At 43.9% G+C, this 24,689-nt stretch overlaps 1 protein-coding gene across 1 annotated transcript in view; it reads left to right on the top strand.

Annotated features, from left to right (window-relative positions):
* Nucleotides 1-3,708: 3,708 nt before the first annotated feature.
* LOC311241616 (amine sulfotransferase-like) overlaps nucleotides 3,709-24,689 on the top strand; it is a gene marked incomplete at both ends in the record, with an annotated part of 36,086 nt that continues 15,105 nt past the window's right edge. Inside the window, one exon of the mRNA XM_084330492.1 lies at nucleotides 3,709-4,159. Coding sequence (XP_084186618.1) covers nucleotides 3,709-4,159 — 451 coding nt within the window. The remainder of the gene's footprint in view (nucleotides 4,160-24,689) is intronic.

Raw genomic sequence — 24,689 nt, 5'->3', positions numbered from 1 at the left:
ATTAGTGTAAAACAAAGAATAGTAGTAGGCAGGAGTGCATTAATGTAAAACAAAGAATAGTAGTAGGGAGGAGTGTATTAGTGTAAAACAAAGAATAGTAGTAGGCAGGAGTGTATTAATGTAAAACAAAGAATAGTAGTAGGCAGGAGTGCATTAATGTAAAACAAAGAATAGTAGTAGGGAGGAGTGTATTAGTGTAAAACAAAGAATAGTAGTAGGCAGGAGTGCATTAATGTAAAACAAAGAATAGTAGTAGGGAGGAGTGTATTAGTGTAAAACAAAGAATAGTAGTAGGCAGGAGTGTATTGGTGTAAAACAAAGAATAGTAGTAGGCAGGAGTGTATTAATGTAAAACAAAGAATAGTAGTAGGCAGGAGTATTAGTGTAAAACAAAGAATAGTAGTAGGCAGGAGTGTATTAGTGTAAAACAAAGAATAGTAGTAGGCAGGAGTGTATTAGTGTAAAACAAAGAATAGTAGTAGGCAGGAGTATTAGTGTAAAACAAAGAATAGTAGTTGGCAGGAGTGTATTAGTTTAAAACAAAGAATAGTAGTAGGCAGGAGTATTAGTGTAAAACAAAGAATAGTAGTAGGCAGGAGTGTATTAGTTTAAAACAAAGAATAGTAGTAGGGAGGAGTGTATTAGTGTAAAACAAAGAATAGTAGTAGGGAGGAGTGTATTAGTGTAAAACAAAGAATAGTAGTAGGCAGGTGTATTAGTGTGAAACAAATAATAGTAGTAGGCAGGAGTGTATTAGTGTGAAACAAAGAATAGTAGTAGGCAGGAGTATTAGTGTAAAACAAAGAATAGTAGGAGCGAAAATAGAGCCCAGTGTCATAAATGCAACATGCATTTCCTGTGAGCCGCCACTAGGGGCAGATCAGCTAACCATGAGTGAGTGAGTGGGTTACTGCATGAGTGAGTTAGTGACATTGCTGGTTATATAGATGTGCTTTGCATCTTAAAAACCTAAAATAATAAAAACTTTGGGAAATACAATTAAAAAAAGTCTAAATCAATTATACTCCAAACATTCAAAATTTAAACAAGTTCACAGAAGAATCCCAAACTTGAAAGCTTTTTGGTGCCTCTTGATACGCCGTAAATGTCTTACCCTTAAGAAGCAAAATTTTTGTATACGCTGTCTTAGTTAGCAGGTGTTAGGAGTGGTCTTAGCAGGTGTTAGGAGCTGTCTTAGTAGGTGTTAAAAGCTGTCTTAGTAAGTGTTAATTGTCAAGACTTTTGGTTTATTTAATATAAGGATCAGATGTGTAAAGGGGTCTAAATAAGTTAACGGGTGTTTGTGATTGGGACTGAGCATGCGCAGTTCGCGCAGCTGCCTTTCAAATGGTGGCGGGCTGTCACTTCTCACTATAGCACTGACAGGATCACATCGCCCATTGGTAAGTGGACTTTATTAAGGGATTGCAATGTTAACTTGGCTGTGTCACATATGTACAATGTAATGTATCACGTTGGCTGCTGGCTGCTAATGCAGCCTGCGGATAATATTTGCATAGTGCACGGTGTTAGTGATGCTGGCTGAATGAATGAACTTTGTGTCTGAATGTTTGCCACTAGCTTATGGCTAGGCTAACGCACCTCGCCGTAGGTGCAAAGCTGAACTAGTGTCCTAGTGGCTTTCCCGGTTTGTCACGGTGAGATTCATGTGGGGAACTTTGGTGTGAGCGTGTGTGTGCTTTGATGAGAACTGCTATCTTGTCCGTTGTATTACGGTCTGACTTCCTGTGATAACGGTCCAATCTACACTGCTGCCACCTGTCGTCACGGAGGAGAATTGCACCCATTTTGTAAAAAAAAAAAAATAATAATAAGTACAAAATACGTACCAATCCGTGAGCCGTAAAGAGGCCGTGCAGAGGTCGAAAAAACAGGAGAATCCCGGTAAAACCGTGAGAGTTGACAGCTATGGGAGGAAGTAAACATTGCCATGCATTCTGGGAAATGAAGTCATTCTAGTTCTCCCTCCTCTCACCCACAATTAAAGGGGACATGACATACTGGTTTGATAGTGTATAGCAGGGGTCGGCAACCCTAGGCACGCGTGCCTGCATAGGCACGCGGGGGCATTTGCATAGGCACAGGGGGCAGCAGTAAAAAAAAAAAAAAAAAAAAAAAAATTGTTTTTTTGTTGTTGAAATATTATAGTGAAATATTTTGCACTGTTGTCGCATTTATCTTGTTGAAATCCTCCCACAGGTTCTTTTTACTACCACATATTTAATTGAGACCCTTTATTTGTTTATTATTTCAATTTAGCTGGAAATACATTGCTACATCATTCAGTAACATTTGCAGAGCCTTATAACAAAAACATTATTACGGTCACCATTGTGACCAGTGGGATTAATCAACAAATTGCATTATTTATTTTTCTATTTCATTGAACATTGCACATGTTAAAAGCAATTTTTTTACTCAAAATGTGAGTATTACCAAGTCAACTTGTGTTCTTAAAACAATGACAATAAACATAGTTTTATTAGGTTGAAATAATGTGGTTGTGTACTTATTTTTCTGTTAACTTATTATGGATTGAAAACTGAAAACCTTAATGCACAGTAACTGAACTCAATATTTTTAAGTTCTGGTAACTTATTATTATATTTTTTTTTTACAGTGTAGTCTTGCGATCAATCAAAACTTATTTACACGATATACCTCACATTCACCCTCCATTCACATCCTGGTGTTCTCCATTAGGCCTGTAGGTGGAGCTATGACAGCACACGTACAGTACACACACCAATGGTGTGTGATGTGTCCAAAAATGAATGGGCAAATGTGAGTGAAATGGTCGCACTGTATGCAGCTGTTTGTCTGCATTGCATTCCCCCCCCCCCCCCAACTCAGATTTAGGGTTGATACAACCATCATAATAATATTGTTAATAATAACAATAACAATAATGATGTAATAATGTAAAAATTATCATTAAAAAGACCTGATTATGAGAAAAAAATATTACGATGCATGGAATATTGTTGAGGCACACTAGTTACAACTATATTTCAAACAGGCACTCCATGTCAAAAAGGTTGCTGACCCCTGGTGTATAGTGTAATGTATATATATAAATATAAATTATATATATAATATAATATATAAAATGGATAGTGTATGTATATTTGATAGTGGTATTGATATATTAATATGTATATTGATATTAATATTAAGATTGATTGATTGATTGGTATTGATATTAATATATATTGTATATTAATATTATGATTAATGTGTATGCACTGCATTTTGTTCTGTTTCACAGGTTTTTGACCTATGGTAAGCCTGTGGTCAACTGTGGGAATTATAAAGGTTGTATTGTGGAGAAAACATCTCAACTAGTTTGTTTAAATAAACAAACTCTAATGACTAACCATTGAGTCATCCATTGTGTGGTGCCTTTGAAAGATCCGAACAGTAAAAAACCAAGGCCCGGCTTTCAACCAAGTAGGCCGGATGATCTTGGAAGCAAGGACAAAAAATGTATTAATTAAAGAGACTGCTTAACCCATCTGACTGTTAGCTAACAGCCCATCCATACTGCCCCCTGTACATCTGCTAAACCTGCTAGCCGAAGACAAAGAGCTAAAGCCAATAAAATGGAACAGTTGGAAAACAAGACTATTAAGCCCAGTTGGGAGAAAAGCTCATAAGTCAACGGTCGAAGAAGGAAAAGTTAGCAAGATGGCAGCGACAGAGGAGGAGCTGGAGAAGCTGAAGCAGAGGCGTTCAGCAGCCCAGACTGCTTTTTCCAAAAAAGCCAACCATCTCACCTCCAGGGCTCATGTACTAGGAGAAAGTGAACTGAGAGGTGCATGGTTGAACTTCAAGATGGAGCATACCAGAGTCGAAGAAGCAGGGTTTGAATACAGCACGGCCCTGAAAGAAGAGGGCATTGAAGAGTCCACAAAAAAGGCGGTGCAAGTCGACGAGAAAACGGCGGAGTGCTACCGTACGTTTGATGGAATCAAGGTCATCGTCGAAAATAACTTTTGGGCCAGGTTTGCTGAACAGACAATTGTCACCCTCGCTGAAGAGGCTGAAGCAGCATTGGACCAGGCAGAGGAAACCGACCATAAGAAGATGACTAGGAGGGAGCGCGAACTGGGGAATACAGACCTGGAACGGAAGATTGGCGAGCTCTACAGAGCTGTGCATGAGTGGACAAAATAAATAAACATTAAATTAACAGCTGTTGTGGTAATGATACATGTGTGAGGTTTCTGTCCTTGCGCTCTCACTCGTTCTGTTCCTTTAATCACCCTCGCTTTGTTTTCATTCATTTTTCTGTCAATTGGTTCTATCCCCTCGTTCACACGTTTCTCCCCGTTGACGTCATCAGAGACGTCGCTGATTGGTTCTCTCACTTCCCCACGCTTTTCAATCACATTCCCCAGCTGTCACTGCTTTCTCCCCGTTGACGTCATCAGAGACGTCGCTGATTGGTTCTCTCACTTCCCCACGCTTTTCAATCAATCGATCCCTCATTATTTATACCCCGTTTTTCCCCACTCTAAGTTGTTGGATCGTCTTGTTTTGTCGCCTTGATTTGTCTCTGGATATTTTTCCCCGTTGCTGTTGCTGCTGCTTTTTTCTCTGTGCTGTTCTCCAGGAATTCCTAGAAGCCTTCGCTTGGATACCTGCTCCCGTGGCGCGCGCTCGCCTCCACTGTTGTTCCAGTTCCAATTACGCATCTCGTCTGGGTGAGTTATCTATTTGACTGTTCTTGACCTATTCCGTTTTTCGTGTGTAAACTTACACTGAAGACTACCACCTTTTTGTCAGACAGTCACTCACCCAGCCATTTATCTATTTTTGCTTGTTCCTTTATGGAATGATATTTTGGGATCTACCATCTCCCTCTGTGTGCTAGCTCACACCGAAGATATTATTCCACAATTGGACTGTGTGTTTACATGAAGATATCCACTGTGTGTTTGCTCACACCGAAGATATTATTTCACAATTGGACTGTGTGTTTACATGAAGATATTCACTGTGTGTTTACATGAAGATATTCACTGTGTGTTGACATGAAGATATTCACTGGGACTGTGTTTGGATTTAGCTCACTGTGTTGTTAACACGAAGAGTTTCACTTGGGCTGTTTTTGGAATTGTGCTCTCTGTGTTGTTAACACGAAGAGATTCACTTGGGCTGTGTTTGGAACTGTGCTCACTGTGTTGTTAACACGAAGAATTGTACACCCTGTTCTCCTGCTCGTTTAAGACTGCTCTGTCACTGACTCGTTCCCTCTCTCCCTCTCTCGGTCTCGCCACAACATCTGAGAACCCGCCGAGAGGATTCTGCAGAGCGGTTCAGAAGTCAACACCTGCTTCCCAAGACAACCCTCACGGGAGAAGCTGCAGAGCAGCAGAACTTTGCCCCTTGATCATTGTACCTGTCTTGTTTGACCTGCTTTCCCTGTTTCTCTTATTCTTAGTACCAAATAAACAAGCCCTCGTATTTGGCAACTCTGAATCCTACTCTCTTGTGTCGTTGCGTTTGGGGTCGGTGTCAAACCATAACATTACGATCCAACCAACAATATGACGACCCCAGCCGACACAGAGAGGGTCAAAACCGCACTTGCTATTCAAGTCGAGTTGACCAGGGATCACGGTCTCCAATTAGAGCGGGCTGCGGCTGCGGTGCAAGACCAGGTCTTGCCTATGCAGGGTTCTATGGCCGCAATGGCGGGACAACAGTCCGAGATTCTCGCTCAGCTTAACTCGCTGGGCGACGCCGTTAACACTTTTCATCTCTCATACCCTTCAGGAACATTCCCCGCAGCCCCAGCAGATCTCGCACCTCGGGAACCCCATCTCTCCGTCCCACGGCTGTTCGACGGTAATCCCGAGGAGTGTGCCACATTCATCATGCAATGTGAGTTGGTTTTCCGTCATCAACCAAGCCGTTTTTCTGCCCATGGGTCCCGAGTGGCTTTTATAACCAACCTACTTTCAGGCCATGCTGCCCAGTGGGTCACTTCCTCCTGGGCAATGGAAGCAGATTTTTTGTTCTCCTACCCAGACTTCGTGGCGGAGCTCCGCAGAGTGTTCCACCATCCAGCCCGAGGTCTGGACCCTGGAGCCCGGTTGGGGACCTTCCGACAAGGGAGCGGCAGGGTGACGGACTATGTCATAGAGTTTCGACTGGCGGCGGTGGAGAGTGGATGGAACGAACCTGCTCTTCGCCTAACCTTCATAAGGGGGCTCAGTGACGCAGTCCGGGACCAGCTCGCTACCAGGGACTCCCTCGAGGAGCTGTTTAGCCTTGTCATCCGTATTGACGGACGCCTCCTGGAGAGAAGGCGCGAGAGGACCCGACTGTCACCTCCTGAAGCACCCCGGACTCCTGGACGCCCCGTCCCCAACACTACTGATGGTAACAGGCTTCCCCGTCCGGTGCGCGAAGAGGAACCCATGCAGCTGGGACGCTCTCATCTGAGCCAGGCGGAGCGTCAGGCAAGGCTCAGGTCCGGTCTCTGCCTCTACTGCGGAGGTGCGGGACACCGTATCGCCGACTGCCCTACCCGGCCAAAAGATCGGGCTCACCAAGACCCCGGGAGATCCTGGTGAGCCGTTTTTCCCAGTCCCAGCGCCGCGCACCACCTGACCATCTGATGAGCGTCACCCTGGCCTGGGGGGACCAACGTGCCACGGTGGAGGCCCTCATCGACTCTGGGGCAGACGAGAACTTCCTCGACTTCGAGTTTGCCACCCAAGCCAACATACCTCTTGAGGCCCTTATGAGGCCCTTGGAGATCTTTTCGTTGGACCAACACCGCCTGGCCGACATCTCTCAACGCACCGGCCCAGTCGTGCTGACCATCGCTGGGAACCACGTCGAGAGAATCCAGTTCCTCATTACCCAATCTCCCCTTGTCCCGGTGGTCCTGGGTAGGCCCTGGCTCGCGCTGCACGAGCCCCACATCGCCTGGTCCTCCGGTACCATCAGGGGCTGGAGCTCCTCCTGTCACGCCCGCTGTCTGCAGGCGGCGTCCTGTCCCCCGCCCCGGAGACCGGCTGGTGAGTTGCCCCCGGACCCCTCGTCCATTCCTCCCGAGTACCACGACCTCATGGAGGTATTCAGCAAGACCAGGGCTCAGGCCCTTCCACCTCACCGCCCCTATGACTGCGCCATCGACCTCCGCCAAGGGGCTCCCCTTCCCGGCAGCCGCCTCTACAGTCTGACTGTCCCGGAGAAGAAGGCGATGGATCTCTACATCTCTGAGTCATTGGAAGCAGGACTCATTCGGCCTTCCTCCTCCCCGGTGGCAGCCGGGTTCTTCTTTGTTGGTAAGAAGGATGGAGACCTGCGGCCCTGCATCGACTATCGTCAGCTCAACGAGATCACCATCAAGAACAAATACCCCCTACCTCTCATGAGCTCCACCTTCGAGCCACTGACCCAGGCCTCGTTCTTCACCAAGCTGGATCTCCGAAGTGCCTACCATCTTGTCCGTATCCGTGAGGGCGATGAATGGAAGACCGCCTTCAAGACCCCCAGGGGCCACTATGAGTACCTTGTGATGCCGTTCGGCCTCACCAACGCCCCGGCGGTATTCCAGGCACTCATGAACGATGTCCTCCGTGACATGCTGGAGGTGTTCGTGGTGGTGTACCTGGACGACATTCTTATCTTTTCCAGGACCCTCGAGGAACACATCCTGCATGTTCGCCGGGTGCTGGAGCGCCTCCTCCACAATCGGCTCTTCGTCAAGGCGGAGAAGTGCCGTTTCCACTCCAACTCCGTCGAGTACCTGGGCTTCATCGTTGAGAAGGGCTTGACCCGAGCGGATCCTCGCAAGATCCAGGCTGTGGAGGATTGGCCGGAACCCACCACTCGGAAGGAGTTACAGAGTTTCCTCGGGTTCGCCAACTTCTACCGAAGGTTCATCCGGAACTACAGTCAAGTGGCGGAGCCTCTTACCAAGCTGACCTCCCCCGCTCTGCCGTTCGACTGGTCCCCAGCGGCATGCGCTGCGTTCCGCTCCCTCAAGAGAAGGTTCACTTCCGCCCCTATCCTGCTCCACCCTGACCCCAAGAGACAGTTCATCGTGGAGGTGGACGCCTCGGATTCTGGTCTGGGCGCTGTCCTATCCCAACGTTCTCCTTACGACCAGAAGGTACATCCTTGCGCCTTCTACTCGCGTCGCTTCCTCCCCGCCGAGAGGAACTACGACACCGGCAATCGGGAGCTACTGGCGGTCGTGGCTGCGCTGGAGGAGTGGCGTCATTGGCTAGAGGGTGCCGAGGAGCCTTTTACCATCTGGACGGACCACAAGAACCTAACGTTCATCCGCGCTTCCAGGCGCCTCAACGGTCGGCAGGCGAGATGGGCCAGTTTCCTCAGTCGGTTCGACTTCTCGCTGACCTTCCGCCCCGGTCCCCGCAACACGAAGGCCGACTCTCTGTCCCGGATGCACTCCAAGGGGGCTCCACCCTCTGAGGTCCCATCTCCCATCATCCCGGAGGCCCGAGTGGTTGGAGCCATCACCTTGGGCATCGAGGGTGTGGTGAGGCGTGCCCTTCGCTTCCAACGTGCTCCAAGCAACGTCCCTAGGAGCCGTCTCTTCGTCCCCGACTCTGTCCGGTCCCAGGTACTGCTGTGGGGCCATACCAGCCGGTTCGCCTGCCACCCAGGCGTCCATCGCACGTTCTCCTTCCTGGCTCGTCGTTTCTGGTGGTCCACCATGCGGAACGACGTCAAGGAGTTCGTATTGGCCTGCGCGGTCTGTGCCCGCAGCAAGGCCTCTCACCAGGCACCCTCCGGGCTCTTGCAGCCCCTTCCCGTTCCAAGCCGTCCGTGGTCACATGTGGCGCTCGACTTCGTCACTGGTCTACCCTCCTCCCAGGGGAACACCTGCCTTCTGACCGTGGTGGTTCGATTCAGCAAGGGGGTCCACCTCGTGGCCCTCTCCAAGCTTCCCTCAGCAGCCGAGACGGCGGACCTCCTGACGCACCACGTGTTCCGCCTTCACGGCTTTCCCCAGGACATCGTCTCTGACCGGGGGCCCCAGTTCACCTCCCAGGTATGGCGGGCTTTCTGCAAAGGATTGGGGGCAACGGTCAGTCTCTCCTCTGGCTATCACCCCCAGACAAACGGGCAAACGGAGAGGATGAACCAGAACGTGGAGTCTGCTCTTCGGTGTGTGGCAGCCGAGAGGCCGGCATCCTGGAGCCGTTTCCTTCCCTGGGTTGAGTACTCCATCAACTCAATGGTCAGTTCCGCCACCGGCCTCTCCCCTTTTGAGGCCTCCCTGGGCTACCAGCCCCCTCTTTTTCCCGCACAGGAGACGGAAGTGGCAGTTCCCTCCGTGCAGGTCCACCTCGACCGCTGCCGTCGAGTTTGGGAGATCACCAGGACCGCGCTGCTCCGAACATCTGAGCGCGCATGTCGTGGTGCCGACCGGCGCTGGGTTCCCGCGCCGACTTACCGCCCTGGGCAGAGGGTGTGGCTCTCCGCGAAGGACCTCCCGCTACGGTCCTCGGCCAAGAAGCTCAACCCCCGCTTCGTCGGTCCTTTCGAGGTCCTGAAGATACTCAGTCCGGCGGCCCTGCGCCTGAAGCTTCCTGCATCCATGCACATCCACCCCGTGTTCCATGTCTCCCGGGTTAAGCCCGTCTCCCTCTGTCCCCTTATGCCTCCAGCTCCTGATCCGCCGCCTCCTGTGCTAGTGGATGGTCACCCCCAGTGGCAGGTCCGCCGGTTGATGGGCGTTCGTCGGCGGGGCCGGGGGTTCCAATACCTGGTGGACTGGGAGGGTTACGGCCCTGAGGAGCGTAGCTGGGTCTCCCGGCAGCTCATCGTGGATCCCGGCTTGATCACCGACTTCCATCGGGCCCATCCTGACGAGCCGGGTCGGCCTGGTCGCCGGGTGGCTCCCGTGGAGGGGGGGGTACTGTGAAGTTTCTGTCCTTGCGCTCTCACTCGTTCTGTTCCTTTAATCACCCTCGCTTTGTTTTCATTCATTTTTCTGTCAATTAGTTCTATCCCCTCGTTCACACGTTTCTCCCCGTTGACGTCATCAGAGACGTCGCTGATTGGTTCTCTCACTTCCCCACGCTTTTCAATCACATTCCCCAGCTGTCACTGCTTTCTCCCCGTTGACGTCATCAGAGACGTCGCTGATTGGTTCTCTCACTTCCCCACGCTTTTCAATCAATCGATTTATACCCCGTTTTTCCCCACTCTAAGTTGTTGGATCGTCTTGTTTTGTCGCCTTGATTTGTCTCTGGATATTTTTCCCCGTTGCTGTTGCTGCTGCTTTTTTCTCTGTGCTGTTCTCCAGGAATTCCTAGAAGCCTTCGCTTGGATACCTGCTCCCGTGGCGCGCGCTCGCCTCCACTGTTGTTCCAGTTCCAATTACGCATCTCGTCTGGGTGAGTTATCTATTTGACTGTTCTTGACCTATTCCGTTTTTCGTGTGTAAACTTACACTGAAGACTACCACCTTTTTGTCAGACAGTCACTCACCCAGCCATTTATCTATTTTTGCTTGTTCCTTTATGGAATGATATTTTGGGATCTACCATCTCCCTCTGTGTGCTAGCTCACACCGAAGATATTATTCCACAATTGGACTGTGTGTTTACATGAAGATATCCACTGTGTGTTTGCTCACACCGAAGATATTATTTCACAATTGGACTGTGTGTTTACATGAAGATATTCACTGTGTGTTTACATGAAGATATTCACTGTGTGTTGACATGAAGATATTCACTGGGACTGTGTTTGGATTTAGCTCACTGTGTTGTTAACACGAAGAGTTTCACTTGGGCTGTTTTTGGAATTGTGCTCTCTGTGTTGTTAACACGAAGAGATTCACTTGGGCTGTGTTTGGAACTGTGCTCACTGTGTTGTTAACACGAAGAATTGTACACCCTGTTCTCCTGCTCGTTTAAGACTGCTCTGTCACTGACTCGTTCCCTCTCTCCCTCTCTCGGTCTCGCCACAACATCTGAGAACCCGCCGAGAGGATTCTGCAGAGCGGTTCAGAAGTCAACACCTGCTTCCCAAGACAACCCTCACGGGAGAAGCTGCAGAGCAGCAGAACTTTGCCCCTTGATCATTGTACCTGTCTTGTTTGACCTGCTTTCCCTGTTTCTCTTATTCTTAGTACCAAATAAACAAGCCCTCGTATTTGGCAACTCTGAATCCTACTCTCTTGTGTCGTTGCGTTTGGGGTCGGTGTCAAACCATAACAACATGGGTTTCGGAAATGAGATTAATGATTTCGGTAATGATAATAAGTATGCTAAGTGTTGCCAGACACAACTCGAGGCTTAAGAGCAAGCCTGTTGGTTATTCAAAGCAAACCACTTGGTGTGTCTGATTAGCCACAAACACCAAAGCAGTCGATTACATTTGTGTCATTTTACTTGCATCACAACATTTTGGTAACACAACAAATTACATAATTATGAAAACCTCAAATTTACTGTCTATTTGTCAAGTTAACAGTGAACCTTTTTAATGAGAGATTATTTCAGGGCTTGCCAACGCTCATTGACTGCAGTGACTGGATGCTTTCATAAAATTGCAACTAAGGCATTTGCATATCCTCTCAATCAAATTAAGAAAAAAATGCATTTGTTCAGCTCAACTCACAACTTTATTCTGTTTAACAACATTCTGTTTAAAAATACAATAAGATGCAATAAATATACAGAATAATAACAAAAACAAATAAAACCTTTTCCATAGAACAATCATTGGTTCAGGTCATATACTTCAAAAAGTGCTTTAAATACCAAAAAATTACTCAAACAATCACGCATATCATTATAGGCCTGATAACGCAAAATGTGCAACTCTGAACCTTGCTTAGATAATACAATCCATATAGGCCTAAGATAAATGTGTATATTCTGGTTAAAAACAAGTAGGATTGTACAAAATGAAATAAAAAAACAGGGACACAATCATGACAAAATGGTTGTCATGTATAAAACATGCTTAGACCTGTAGAACCCCCCCACCCCACAACACGCATTTACACACACCAGTGTTTTAGACACACTTCTTTGTGTATTTAGCCCAGATCTCAGCTGAAACACTAAAATGACGTGCAGAGGATGTGGCAGGTAGTGGCTCCGGGATGACACATTTGATGTCGTCCAAGTAATACCACACTTTCTCTCCATCGAACCTCCGAGATGGAATGTAGAATTTGTTCTCTCCAGCACAATTCATCGTGTCAACCTCATATTGATCATCCACAATCTGTAAAGGACATAGATAAAAGAAAGTACAAAACAGGACTCAGGATTTACCATTAACAAGTAACCTAGTGTCCATATCTAAAACTAGTTCTACATATACCTGTGTGATGGTGCCAGGGAACAACTCTGCATCATACTCCACAAGGACCCACTTTCCCACTTCAGGTCCCAAACAGGTCCTAGCTCTGCATTCTCCGTATCTGACTCCACATTCGCTCCTATGAAGGAGCACTCTTTTGGGAGAAAGCATCCACATGCACTGCCGCAAAAGCAGGATACGTCCCGGGTCTGGATTACCCCTGGTTTTGTAGATGTCAGCTATAAGCAGAAATTAAATAATAAATGTATTAAAAAAGCATATGAATCAATCAAGTTAAGCCAACTTATGACAATTCATTAATTAATTAAAACACTCTTAACAGGGGCACTCATTCAAGGGTACTACGATTATGCTTGCACCTCATGGTACCAAAGCACCTCAAAGGCACTAAAAACATGATTACAAACATCACAAAACAAACTGGTCAGACTACTGCTTGACCTTACTCCTAGAACCCACCTCACCCCTGCCCACTTTGACAACCTAGGATGGCTTAGAGTAGACGACAGAGTACAGCAACTTGCAATGGGCCTGGTCTACAAGATACACTACTACACCACTAAGGTACCCATGTACATGTCAAAATACTTCCCAAAGGTCAGTGAATACCACGACCACAACACCAGAGGGAGCTCCACAAATCATGTTAAACCCAGATTCGGCTCAAACAAGGGACTAAACACGTTTCGCAATTATGCCACATCAATGTGGAACGCTCTACCCACAGCCGTAAAAAGATTTTGAATCCCTACCCACCTTCAAAACCGTTCTCAAAGAGCACCTACAGGAGGCTGCAATTTGAAACTGGCCCCCGTAAATGTCCAAACCCTCCCATCCCATCCCCTCCCCCCCACCCACCACCTCCCAATGTACAGTCTCCTCCCCCTCGTATGTATATATTTTCTGTTAGGATCTTTGTTTAACAGTACTGTATATTTGCATATCGTGTATGTCACAATTGTAACAGTACTGTATATCTGTATGTCATGTATGTTATAAATGCCATGATATATCTGTATATCTGTATGTTGTGTATGTCATAAATGTCATTATGAATTGAAAATGGGGGACCCTGATGTAAACAAGACGAAAGTCTTTCTCTGGTCTGCATCCCCTTAACAATTGTGTGTATTGAGCCGTACTGTATTGTACCCATTCTGCAATCTGTTAAGTCAATCTATTGTGTTCAATCAATCAATTAATCAATCAAACTTGTTCAACCTCATGTCACATTGACTTACCCGGTGAATCTTCATAGTCCCGGGCACTGTATTCAGGGATGGAGGAATCAAATCCTTGGCCGAAATGATCTCCTCCTCTGTTACTGTTACAAAGGATCAGATTAAACCGAATATATATATTTATTGATTGATATATATTGCATAGTATTTGTATATCGTTTGATATCCCTTGTATATTCCTTGTACATATACACGGAATGTCCCTTTAGCCTAGACCAGACCATAATATTTCATTCTCCTATTGGACAGCAGTCCACAGGCGCCAGAGCCGTGCCTCCAGAGTCAGGTTCAAAGCCACCGTCAAGACATGTCTGTACATGCCCGGCCTTGCCCAGGAATACGAGACAGAAATGAGGTTGGCACTAGATTGTTCGCCGTGCATATAAATATGGCGCAGGTGAATACAGAAGTAGAGTTACCCAATAAGTTGAAGCCTCACCCACGATACAACGTGCGGTGAAGTATGGCCTGTTTGGCCCCAAATAGAGCATTGAGACCGCGTGCGAATTAATAACTGAATTGTCAGAGTTTGGCGCTATACCGTCGAGTGCGACATATTTCTATTAAGTCAGTAATAGTCTATTTGTGTATAGTGTATCGTGCGGCTAAAGTTCTACAGTGACCAGCATCACCAACGCTTCCTCGTACCAGCTAGAGTGCTTATCCAGGCTGGGCTGCTTTCATGGCGCTTTCACCCGAGGAGACCTAGACGAGAACCGTGTGGACATGTACACTGGATTAATCTACCCGACGACTACATAGCCCTTTGCGGCTGGATTATATTTGTTTTGGTCCTGTGATTTATGGAGCGGAGAATCGCCGACGCCTACACGTGTGGGATTTACCCTGTGAGGAGCCAAGTCGAGTCTGCGCCTCAGAGAGCCTGAGGCCGGCTAGCTTTCTTCACTGTGGAGCTACAGTCTACGGAGAACAGCTGTATTCGTCTGTGGATCAAGAGACTATTGCACCGTCTCCTGTACTTGGAGTCTCCTTAGTCATCGTTGACCAGACTCTCTACTACCGACAGATCCTCTACCCCTGCTGGCTTACAACCGGGGGGACCCTTCCAGTATCTCCCGCTATATATTACTAGTGTACCATAGATATAATTCCCTAAGATTCAGGTTGTATAATTACCTCCTGCGTAACCAGAGAATGGACATTCATTATTGATTTGCCTACGCACATTCCTTTGCCTTATAAGCGCATCCAAAGTGAAATAGAGAAGTATATTATGTACCTTTTGCTGCAATAAATACTTGATTACACCTTTGTGTGGAACCGATTCATTGTGGGAAGTGTTCATCATATTTATATATCATGTACTGTATGGCCAGTAATTAAAGTACATAAAGCGGTAGTGGTTTAATGATACCATACTTATCAATACAGTCAGGGAATTGTACCCCTCAGTTACAGTTACCATGTATAGCCTTACAGATGAGTGTGTTGTCAGTTGCTCATGCAGTGTGTTGGTGTCTGGGATGCTAGTTCCATAAGCAACAAGCCGGTCTGCTAGGTTCTTGAGTGCACCCCCTACCCCATCAGGGGCACCCCCTACCCCATCAGGGGCACCCTCAGTGCACCCCCTACCCCATCAGGGGCACCCTCAGTGCACCCCCTACCCCATCAGGGGCACCCTTGCCATGAGATGCCTCTGAGAAGTTCCAGGTGACATATTCAAACCCTCTCATGAAAGGCCCTGTCGAGGCCAGATAGAACGCTGTCTAGTTGCGGTACTGGGAGGTGGGTCCATCTGAAATAAAATGGATGTGCTTCACTTCTGGATGTTCCTCCCGGATGGACTTGAGCACTGGATTAAGATGAGCCCACGTTGCAACAGCATCATGCTTTAGGGACGCTGACAGAGAGGCATAAGACTCCACACGTCCCCCACTCAGGTATTTGACCCCAGTATGAAACGTCACTTGCTGGTTCCTGCCACCAAAGTGGGTGTCTTTCATTTCCCTCGTGACCACCCACACTATTGTAATCTATACTATTTATTTATTATTTATTCTGCCGATTTTTGTCCAGTAACTCCTGCCAGAGCCTTTTTTGGTCCAACTCGAGTTGCTATTACTTTTTGGAAAGTTTCACCGCACCGTTTGGCTACAAATCGACTTTAAACAGGAACTTTTGGGATGAATGGCAGAACATTCTAGAACATTTGTGATGTCACAGTATGGTCATAATAGAACATTGTAGAACATTTGTGATGTCATAGTATGATGTCATAATAGACATTCTAGAACATTTGTGATGTCATAGTATGATGTCATTCTAGAACATTTGTGATGGCACAGTATGTCATAATAGAACATTCTAGAACATTTGTGATGTCACAGTATGATGTCATAATAGACATTCTAGAACATTTGTGATGGCACAGTATGTCATAATAGAACATTCTAGAACATTTGTGATGTCACAGTATGATGTCATAATAGACATTCTAGAACATCTGTGATGTCACAGTATGATGTCATAATAGAACATTCTAGAACTCTACGACAAGCGGTTCAAAATATACAAAAAGGGGGCGTGCCCTAAGGATCTAGATGAATCCCCTGAAGGGGAGGAGCCGAACCATGGGGGCATGGTCAACATAGACCAATGAAAGACGATATCCGTACTGATTATGATGTCATAATAGAACATTCTAGAACATTTGTGTTCTATATATATAGAACAATTCTAACAATTCTCTCAGAAGATCTCATTCTGAAGAAGAATCAGGACTGACACATAGACTGAAGCCTGCATTTCTCAAACAAGATGCCTAAAGGTGAGTGTCCACAACGGCTAGCTAGCTGTTCTACTTGAATACTGAATGTTAATATTGAATCACACTATTGAATACTGAATGTTAATATTGAATCAGACAATATTGAATACTGAATGAAAAAAGACTAATTTAATCAGATGAATCACTTTATTTGAGGATATTAAAAAAACTATACTTTTTTAAAAATTAAAAATTTTAATTAAAAACTAAGGTTCGAACGTCCGTTTAATCAGATTAATCACTTTATTCAAATTGAGGATTTAGTTTGAGGACAGGCTTACCAAACATTATTTATATTATTCAAATGGAACTCAAATGTGTTCCGTTGTGATGTCACAGTATGATGTCATAATAGTACATTCTAGAACATTTGTATCTATTCAACAATTCTCTCAGAAGATCTCGTTGTGCATCTTGAAACATGACTAATCAGTCCTGTTCAGACAGATAGACTAAACAACACATAGACTGAAGCCTGCATTTCTCAAACAAGATGCCTAAGGTGAGTGTCCACAACGGCTAGCTAGCTGTCCGCGCAGGGAAATTGTGAAAGTGTGGGTGATGCCTGTCCACCGCCGGCCAACGGGAGAGGGTCTATGAATTGTTGAATAGATACACAAATGTTCTAGAATGTTCTATTATGACATCATACTGTGACATCACAAATGTTCTAGAATGTTCTATTTTATGACATCATACTGTGACATCACAAATGTTCTAGAATGATCTATCACAAATGTTCTAGAATGTTCTATTATGACATCATACTGTGACATCACAAATGTTCTAGAATGATCTATCACAAATGTTCTAGATTGTTCTATTGTGACATCATACTGTGACATCACAAATGTTCTAGAAAGTTCTGCCATTCATTCCTTATGACCAACATGTCCCGTTTAAAGTCGATTTGTAGCCAAACGGTGCGGTGAAACTTTCCAAAAAGTTATAGCAACTCGAGTTGGACCAAGCCGGTCGTTTTTTTATTTTTTTTTATCCACTTTTTCTCCCATTTCTTTTCAATTTTTCTCCCATCCCAATTTCGCCTCGCCAATTCTCCCTTCAATTCACCCCCCCCCCCCCCCCCCCCTGTCTCGAACGTTGCCAGACCATGCCTCCCACTGGTCGGCTGCAGTGATGACGAAGCCTTGCATCACGTGTCCTCTTCGGTACACGAGGAGGCAGCCGTCGCATCTTTTCACCTGCACAGCGGTCTTTTGTTCTTCTGTTGGTTTCAATGTATTGCATTAACCTCTCTCTGTCTGTTGTTGCAGTATTATACTATCATCATACCTAATCATCCCTTCCCCTTAATAAATTCCTGTCTCCTGAGCCGTTCAGCCATTGTGTAGTCTGATGTGTGCCTGGTGCCAGTGTATGGCAGCCATTGAGCCTGCATACTAGCCCAAGGTTGAGTGCTACCAGTGGTGGTGAAGGAGGCAATTTCCACACTACATTGTGGGGAGCGCTTTGAGTGTCTAGAAAAGCGCTATATAAATGTAATGAATTATTATTATTATTATTATTATTATTATTATTATTATTATTATTATTATTATTATTATTATTATTATTATTATTATTATAATATATATAATATATAATATAATAATGTGGTGTTGTACAGTATTCAACATGGTTGCCATTTTTATTTTTATTTTTTTTGTTTACTGTCCCTTGTTGGACAGCATGCTCTTGGTCTTGGCAGTTGGCACTGTTGATGTTCTGTTGGTTTCAACATAATGCTTTTTTGTTACCATAGTTCAAGATATTATTGGCATAGTTTTGAAATCAGACTGTAGAATATCTTTTTTTTCCAGTGATAGTTTCAGACTAAACAGGTGTGTGAGCTGATGTCCTGTTGTCATGCTGTCACAAGCGTTTGTCTGGTATTTAATTATTTGTTGCACAACCTGCACTTTCGATTTGCTATACTGTTCTGTCTGTTGGAGCACATGCAGCACAATATGGTCAAAATGCACAACTTTGTATTTCAACTAAGTTAGGTTTAAATACTAACATTTACATTGAATCACAGCTGAAAAGTCACCAGCTCCTGCAGCGACGCCCAAAGTGGAGCCTGAGAAGGAAGAGCCTGAAGAGGGAGCTGAAGGTAGGCTTTAGGGAAAGAGAGAGTCGATGTTCTGATCCGTCTGCTTTACCTTGTTGGTTGTTCAGTCCATGTGGCATCTTGTGGATCGCTGGCTGTTGAATTCAAGGTTTCAGCTGATGTCAGGTCATGTAATGAAGTGGGAGCCTGAGTACGATATACAACACTACTGTAAATGATCATGTAATCATACAGGAACCAGAGCTTGTGCCTTGTCTGAGTTATTACCACCAAGCTTTTTTACTTGCTTTAAATGTGCCATAGTTTTTTGGGCTTATTAATTATCTCTCTCTATGTTGTTGCAGTATTTACACTATGATAACTGTTGATCCGTGTGGCCTTGTACAGTATTCAATATGCTTGGTTGCCATGTGTTTGTATTAGTGGTGGGACTTGATACATTTTTTTTATCGAATTCATTTGAGATTTTATAGTTAATTAATTGAAATTAATCACATTTTAATCGCATATCAATATTTGATGCGAAAAGCTAATTTTTTCAATTCAAATAAATTTTGGTATACGAGTGAATCAATGAATATACATTTATGTTTAAGCAGCAAAATCCTGTATTAGCTACTACACAGACCAACAGATCAATGCAATTTTTAACAACGTGCAGCAATTCTAAGAATAATATATATATATATAGCACAAAGGACCTTTTGTAAACTCAAGCACTTTCGAGGTAAAAGTAAAGCACAGTACTTTCAAGTACATTTCAGAACAGTTGACAATTGAAAAAAATTATCTTGATTGATCTCAATTTCTCTTCTTTTATTTATTTTTATGAACAAACCAGACTACGAAAAAAAGTTATTTGCGATGTATTATATTTTATACTTACAGTATAGCACATGCATGAGTCGGGTCTCCTTTGAAAGGTAACATTCTTACACAATAAAGAAAAATCATTATGCGATTAAATGCATCAATCTTTTAAACTTTTCTTTCTGTAGTTAATTAATCGAAATGAATGCGATAAAGTCCCAGCCCTAGTTTGTATGTGTTTGTTGTCTCTTGGTGGACAGCATGCTCTTGGTCTTGGTACTGTTGTTGTACTGTTGGTTTCAATGGATTGTTTTTTTGTTACTATAGTTCAAGATATTATTGGCATTGTCTTGAAATTAGACTGTAGATTATATAATCTTTTCCAGTGATAGTTTCAGCCTAAACAGGTTTGTGAGCTGATGTCCTGTTGCCATGTTGTCACAAGCGTTTGTCTGGTTTTAAATTATTTGTGACACAACCTGCACTTTTGGTTTGCTATATTGTCCTCTCTGTTGGAGAACTCACAGCACTATTTAGTCAAAATGCACAACTTTGTATTTCAACTAAGTTAGGTTTAAATACTAACATTTAGGTTAGGCTTAAATACTAACTACAGTACATAGTACTAACTACAAAAACTAAGTTAGGTTTAAATACTAACATTTAGGTTAGGCTTAAATACTAACTACAGTAGGCCTACATACTAACTACAACAACTACGTTAGGTTTAAATACTAACATTTAGGTTAGGCTTAAATACTAACTACAGTAGGCCTACATACTAACTACAACAACTAAGTTAGGTTTAAATACTAACATTTACATTGAATCACAGCTGAAAAGTCACCAGCTCCTGCAGCGACGCCCAAAGTGGAGCCTGAGAAGGAAGAGCCTGAAGAGGGAGCTGAAGGTAGGCTTTAGGGAAAGAGAAAGTCGATGTTCTGATCCGTCTGCTTTACCTTGTTGGTTGTTCAGTCCATGTGGCATCTTGTGGATCGCTGGCTGTTGAATTCAAGGTTTCAGCTGATGTTAGGTCAAATAATCATGTGGGAGCCTGAGTACGATATACAACACTACTGTAAATGATCATGTAATCATACAGGAACCAGAGCTTGTGCCTTGTCTGAGTTATTACCACCAAGCCTTTTTACTTGCTTTAAATGTGCCATAGTTTTTTGGGCTTATTAATTATCTCTCTCTATGTTGTTGCAGTATTTACACTATGATTTTTTGATTTGATTTGATTTGAAGTCTTTATTTCGAACATGCAATGAATACAACAAACAAACAATAACTGTTGATCCGTGTGGCCTTGTACAGTATTCAATATGCTTGGTTGCCATGTGTTTGTATGTGTTTGTTGTCTCTTGGTGGACAGCATGCTCTTATTGTTCTGTTGGTTTCAATGGATTGCTTTTTTTTGTTAATATAGTTCAAGATATTATAATAATAATAATAATAACTTCGTTTTATATAGCGCAGAGGCAGAGGCACCAGACGTGAGCATCTAAGGCGTCCAGCCATGCCGGGCAGAAGCTACAGGTGCCCTGAAAAGGGCAGTTTTGTTGTGACTATTGTTCATTGAAGCGGAGAGTTCTAGTCGGCAGAGATGAAGGGACTGCAAAGCTAATTCATTCACGAAATGGATAACCATCCAATCTTATTGAAAACTCCTGTCTGTGACCGACTAAGTATAAGTACTTATAATTAATGTTACTTCCCCTATTAGGCTGCAGCTAACATTACATTGATCCAGCCTCCGGGTGGGCTAACACAGAGGTCTAGCAGTTGATTAATGTTAACGCTATACCTCACTAGTTGGCTAACTGGTATATGGATATTATACCACAGCTATGAATCGATCAGATTGTTTGATTTGAGCTACCTGTTTTATAAATAGAGGTACTGGTAAGCCCAGTAGCCCACACCAACATAATATCTCTCAGCATGAAAACCCAGGAATGAATGCAAACAGCAGCCTTTCTGTAGTCAACTGTGTTCAGTCTTTCCCTAAAGCCTACCTTCAGCTCCCTCTTCAGGCTCTTCCTTCTCAGGCTCCACTTTGGGCGTCGCTGCAGGAGCTGGTGACTTTTCAGCTGTGATTCAATGTAAATGTTAGTATTTAAACCTAACGTAGTTGTTGTAGTTAGTATGTAGGCCTACTGTAGTTAGTATTTAAGCCTAACCTAAATGTTAGTATTTAAACCTAACGTAGTTTTTGTAGTTAGTATGTAGGCCTACTGTAGTTAGTATTTAAGCCTATAACCTAAATGTTAGTATTTAAACCTAACGTAGTTGTTGTAGTTAGTATGTAGGCCTACTGTAGTTAGTATTTAAGCCTATAACCTAAATGTTAGTATTTAAACCTAACTTAGTTGAAATACAAAGTTGTGCATTTTGACTAAATTGTGCTGTGAGTTCTCCAACAGAGAGGACAATATAGCAAACCAAAAGTGCAGGTTGTGTCACAAATAATTTAAAACCAGACAAACGCTTGTGACAACATGGCAACAGGACATCAGCTCACAAACCTGTTTAGGCTGAAACTATCACTGGAAAAGATTATATAATCTACAGTCTAATTTCAAGACAATGCCAATAATATCTTGAACTATAGTAACAAAAAAGCAATCCATTGAAACCAACAGTACAACAACAGTACCAAGACCAAGAGCATGCTGTCCACCAAGAGACAACAAACGCATACAAACTAGGGCTGGGACTTTATTGCATTATAAAATAAATAGTATAGATTACAATAGTGTGGGTGGTCACCTCACTGTAATCAATGTGGACGGCCACCTCTTTCTCAGTAAGGCTCTCCTTGAGTGACTTCAGCCTCTGGAACTGGTGCTGGATGTTATACACATGAATGGCCAGTTTATTTACATGGTCCTGAGTGAGGTCAACAAGTTTGTCGATAGATGTGTGTGTCTTCTCCAGTGCTGTGTTTTTTGACATTCGTCTCCTCCAGTGCACCATCTTTTCCCTTTTTTGTGATTTTACCTGTCCGGGTAACCCACTGGTCCCAGGAAATTATGTTTCCCTTGGTTGATGGATCAATAGTTGTAGTGTCCATATCACTTGAGCTGCAGACACAGGACGGTGTGGCAACAATCCCAAGCTGGTGAAGCTTCTTGATTTTGAATTGGAAATTCTCGTGGATTTTGCAGGCACAGGTTTCTCTTTGGGAAACGTTGGGTCTCATGGTCCAAAAGGGCTTCAGTCTGCAGAACTGAGCCCTTGAGAGTTTGTAGCGAGCATGCTGACTGAAAAATGTAACATGTAGTCTCTCCATAGTGTCAGTCAGTGCCCTCTTCCTGAACACTTGTCCTTTCTTGCGCACTTCCCCTGTTTTGCCATTGATGACGGTTGAGTTGTCATCCTGGTGCAAAAAACGACTCACAACATGTCCCATCAATCGTCTCTGGCTGTTGTTGGGCAGGGTCTTGGGCTCTCTCCGGTGGGTGGCTCTCTTCTCAATGGTGCCTATCAAAGGTGCTGGTCCTTTTTAGTTTTTTCTTGTAGCCTTCTAAGCTGCTTCATTAGGTTAGAGTATTTTCGGGACTGGATTTCCAGTTGATCTTTTGTCACCCTCAGTTTTGACCTCAGTGAGGTTATGGTTGCCTTCCTTTTTCTTCCTGCTTTGGGGGTGGAGGTCTGCTCTGGTGTTGGGCAGTTCAAAGGTGGCTCGGGAGGGCTTGGTACTACCTGGACATCCTGCATCCTCCTTTTTCTTCTTGCTTTGGGGGTGGACGTCTTCTTGCTTTGGGGGTGGACGTCTGCTCTGGTGTTGGGCAGTTTGATGGCAGTTCTGGGGGGCTTGGTGGTACCGGTAGGCCTCCATCTTGCTCCGGTACCTGTGCGGCATCTGGCTCATTGATGGAGGGAGGGGTCAAATCCAAGATGGCATTCAGTGTTTTCTTTTTAGCATAATGCCTGTTCGAATTTTCTCTCCATTGTTTTTGTTTCCTTTCATATTGTTTGGAGATAAGATCTTCCATTTTCTTGATCTTACCATTTTCCTTTCGTTTTTGATATCTAGAAATGGAAAGGAAGCATACCATAAAACTTTGTAAGCCATTCCGTCCGTCCGTCCGTCCGTCCTACAGTAGGGACTGAATGGCTTACAAAGTGCGAGTGTGTACACATCCTCTAGTAAGGGCCAGAAAGCTGGACATCCTATCAACTAAATGGCTTGTATGAGGCTTCCTATAAACTAGCATGTTTGCTAATGACTGTACCATTCCCACCCCCCTAACCTCTCTTTCTCCTTCCTTCTGTACTCGTCCAGCAGGTCAGGGTTGTTGTAAACCTTTTCTCTGAATTTTGCTAGCCTAGCCTTTGCTAACGCTTTCTTTTTCTCAGTGGCTGACTGTCTGCAATGAAACCGGAAAGTTAGTAAATTACATCAAAATGAACTGTTGATGATACACATTTTATTATTACTATGTAATTACAACCTTATGAACACTTAATGTTGAAGTGTTACCAATTATTACTATTTAATGACAAAGTTATATGATGTGTTACCAAATTCTCATTGCCGAAAGAGAAGTTGTCATTACCGAAACACCCATTAAAATGTTGCGGTATATGAGAAGTGTGTTGCGGAGGATGAGAGGAGTTATTTTTAGCTAACAATGGAGAAGCCATGATGACATCGGCAAAAAAAATTCATGGTACATGTTAGGAATGTATTAACCTTTGTATTGATCAAATATTGATGATCAAAACTTTTTTCAAACAAGTAATACTTCATGTTTCAGTAATGAGAATCAATTTTGTCATGTACAAGGGCTGAAGCGGGAAGTTAGAACTTTTAAGTGTTAACCATTGAGGTGACTTCACTTACCTTGTAGCCATCTTCTAGCTTGTCTTCTTCGTGATGCATCATGGGACAATAAAACTTTATTTAAAAAATACTGTAGTCTTAACAGGAAGGTGAAAACTGTTGCGGAGAATGAGAACTGCATCCATGGACATTATGTTTTCCACAAAAAAATCATTAATTTGTACATTTAATTGTATAATCCATCAGAATTTCCTTGATGACACAAATAAATAAACAATATTAATAAAGTTTTAGAGAAACATTTTGAGTTTTGAATGCCACCATCCACTCCAATGTTAACTTAATATCGCCTAATCTATGTTTTAAATTATGGCTATGTGTCTAATCTGCCTGTCGCTTATCAAAGACTCGTTTTCCAGTCAACATTGTCAAGGCAGATTGTTTTTTTATCGCTTCATTTCCGTTTGTTAGCATTTTGAAAATCACTAGTTTTCGCGGAAAAAACAACCCATTCTATGATAATCGTCTTTTACTGGAATATTCCAGAACGTTGTCATTTATCGGCCTATTTATTAATCGTTTTCAAATAAATGCTAGATGATCGATAGTATATGTGTGCGCACGCAC

The sequence above is a fragment of the Notolepis coatsorum genome (assembly GCF_963971535.1).
Source record: "Notolepis coatsorum genome assembly, chromosome: 15".
Classification (NCBI taxonomy): Eukaryota; Metazoa; Chordata; class Actinopteri; order Aulopiformes; family Paralepididae; genus Notolepis; species Notolepis coatsorum.
This window is presented reverse-complemented; position numbering and strand designations above follow the sequence as displayed.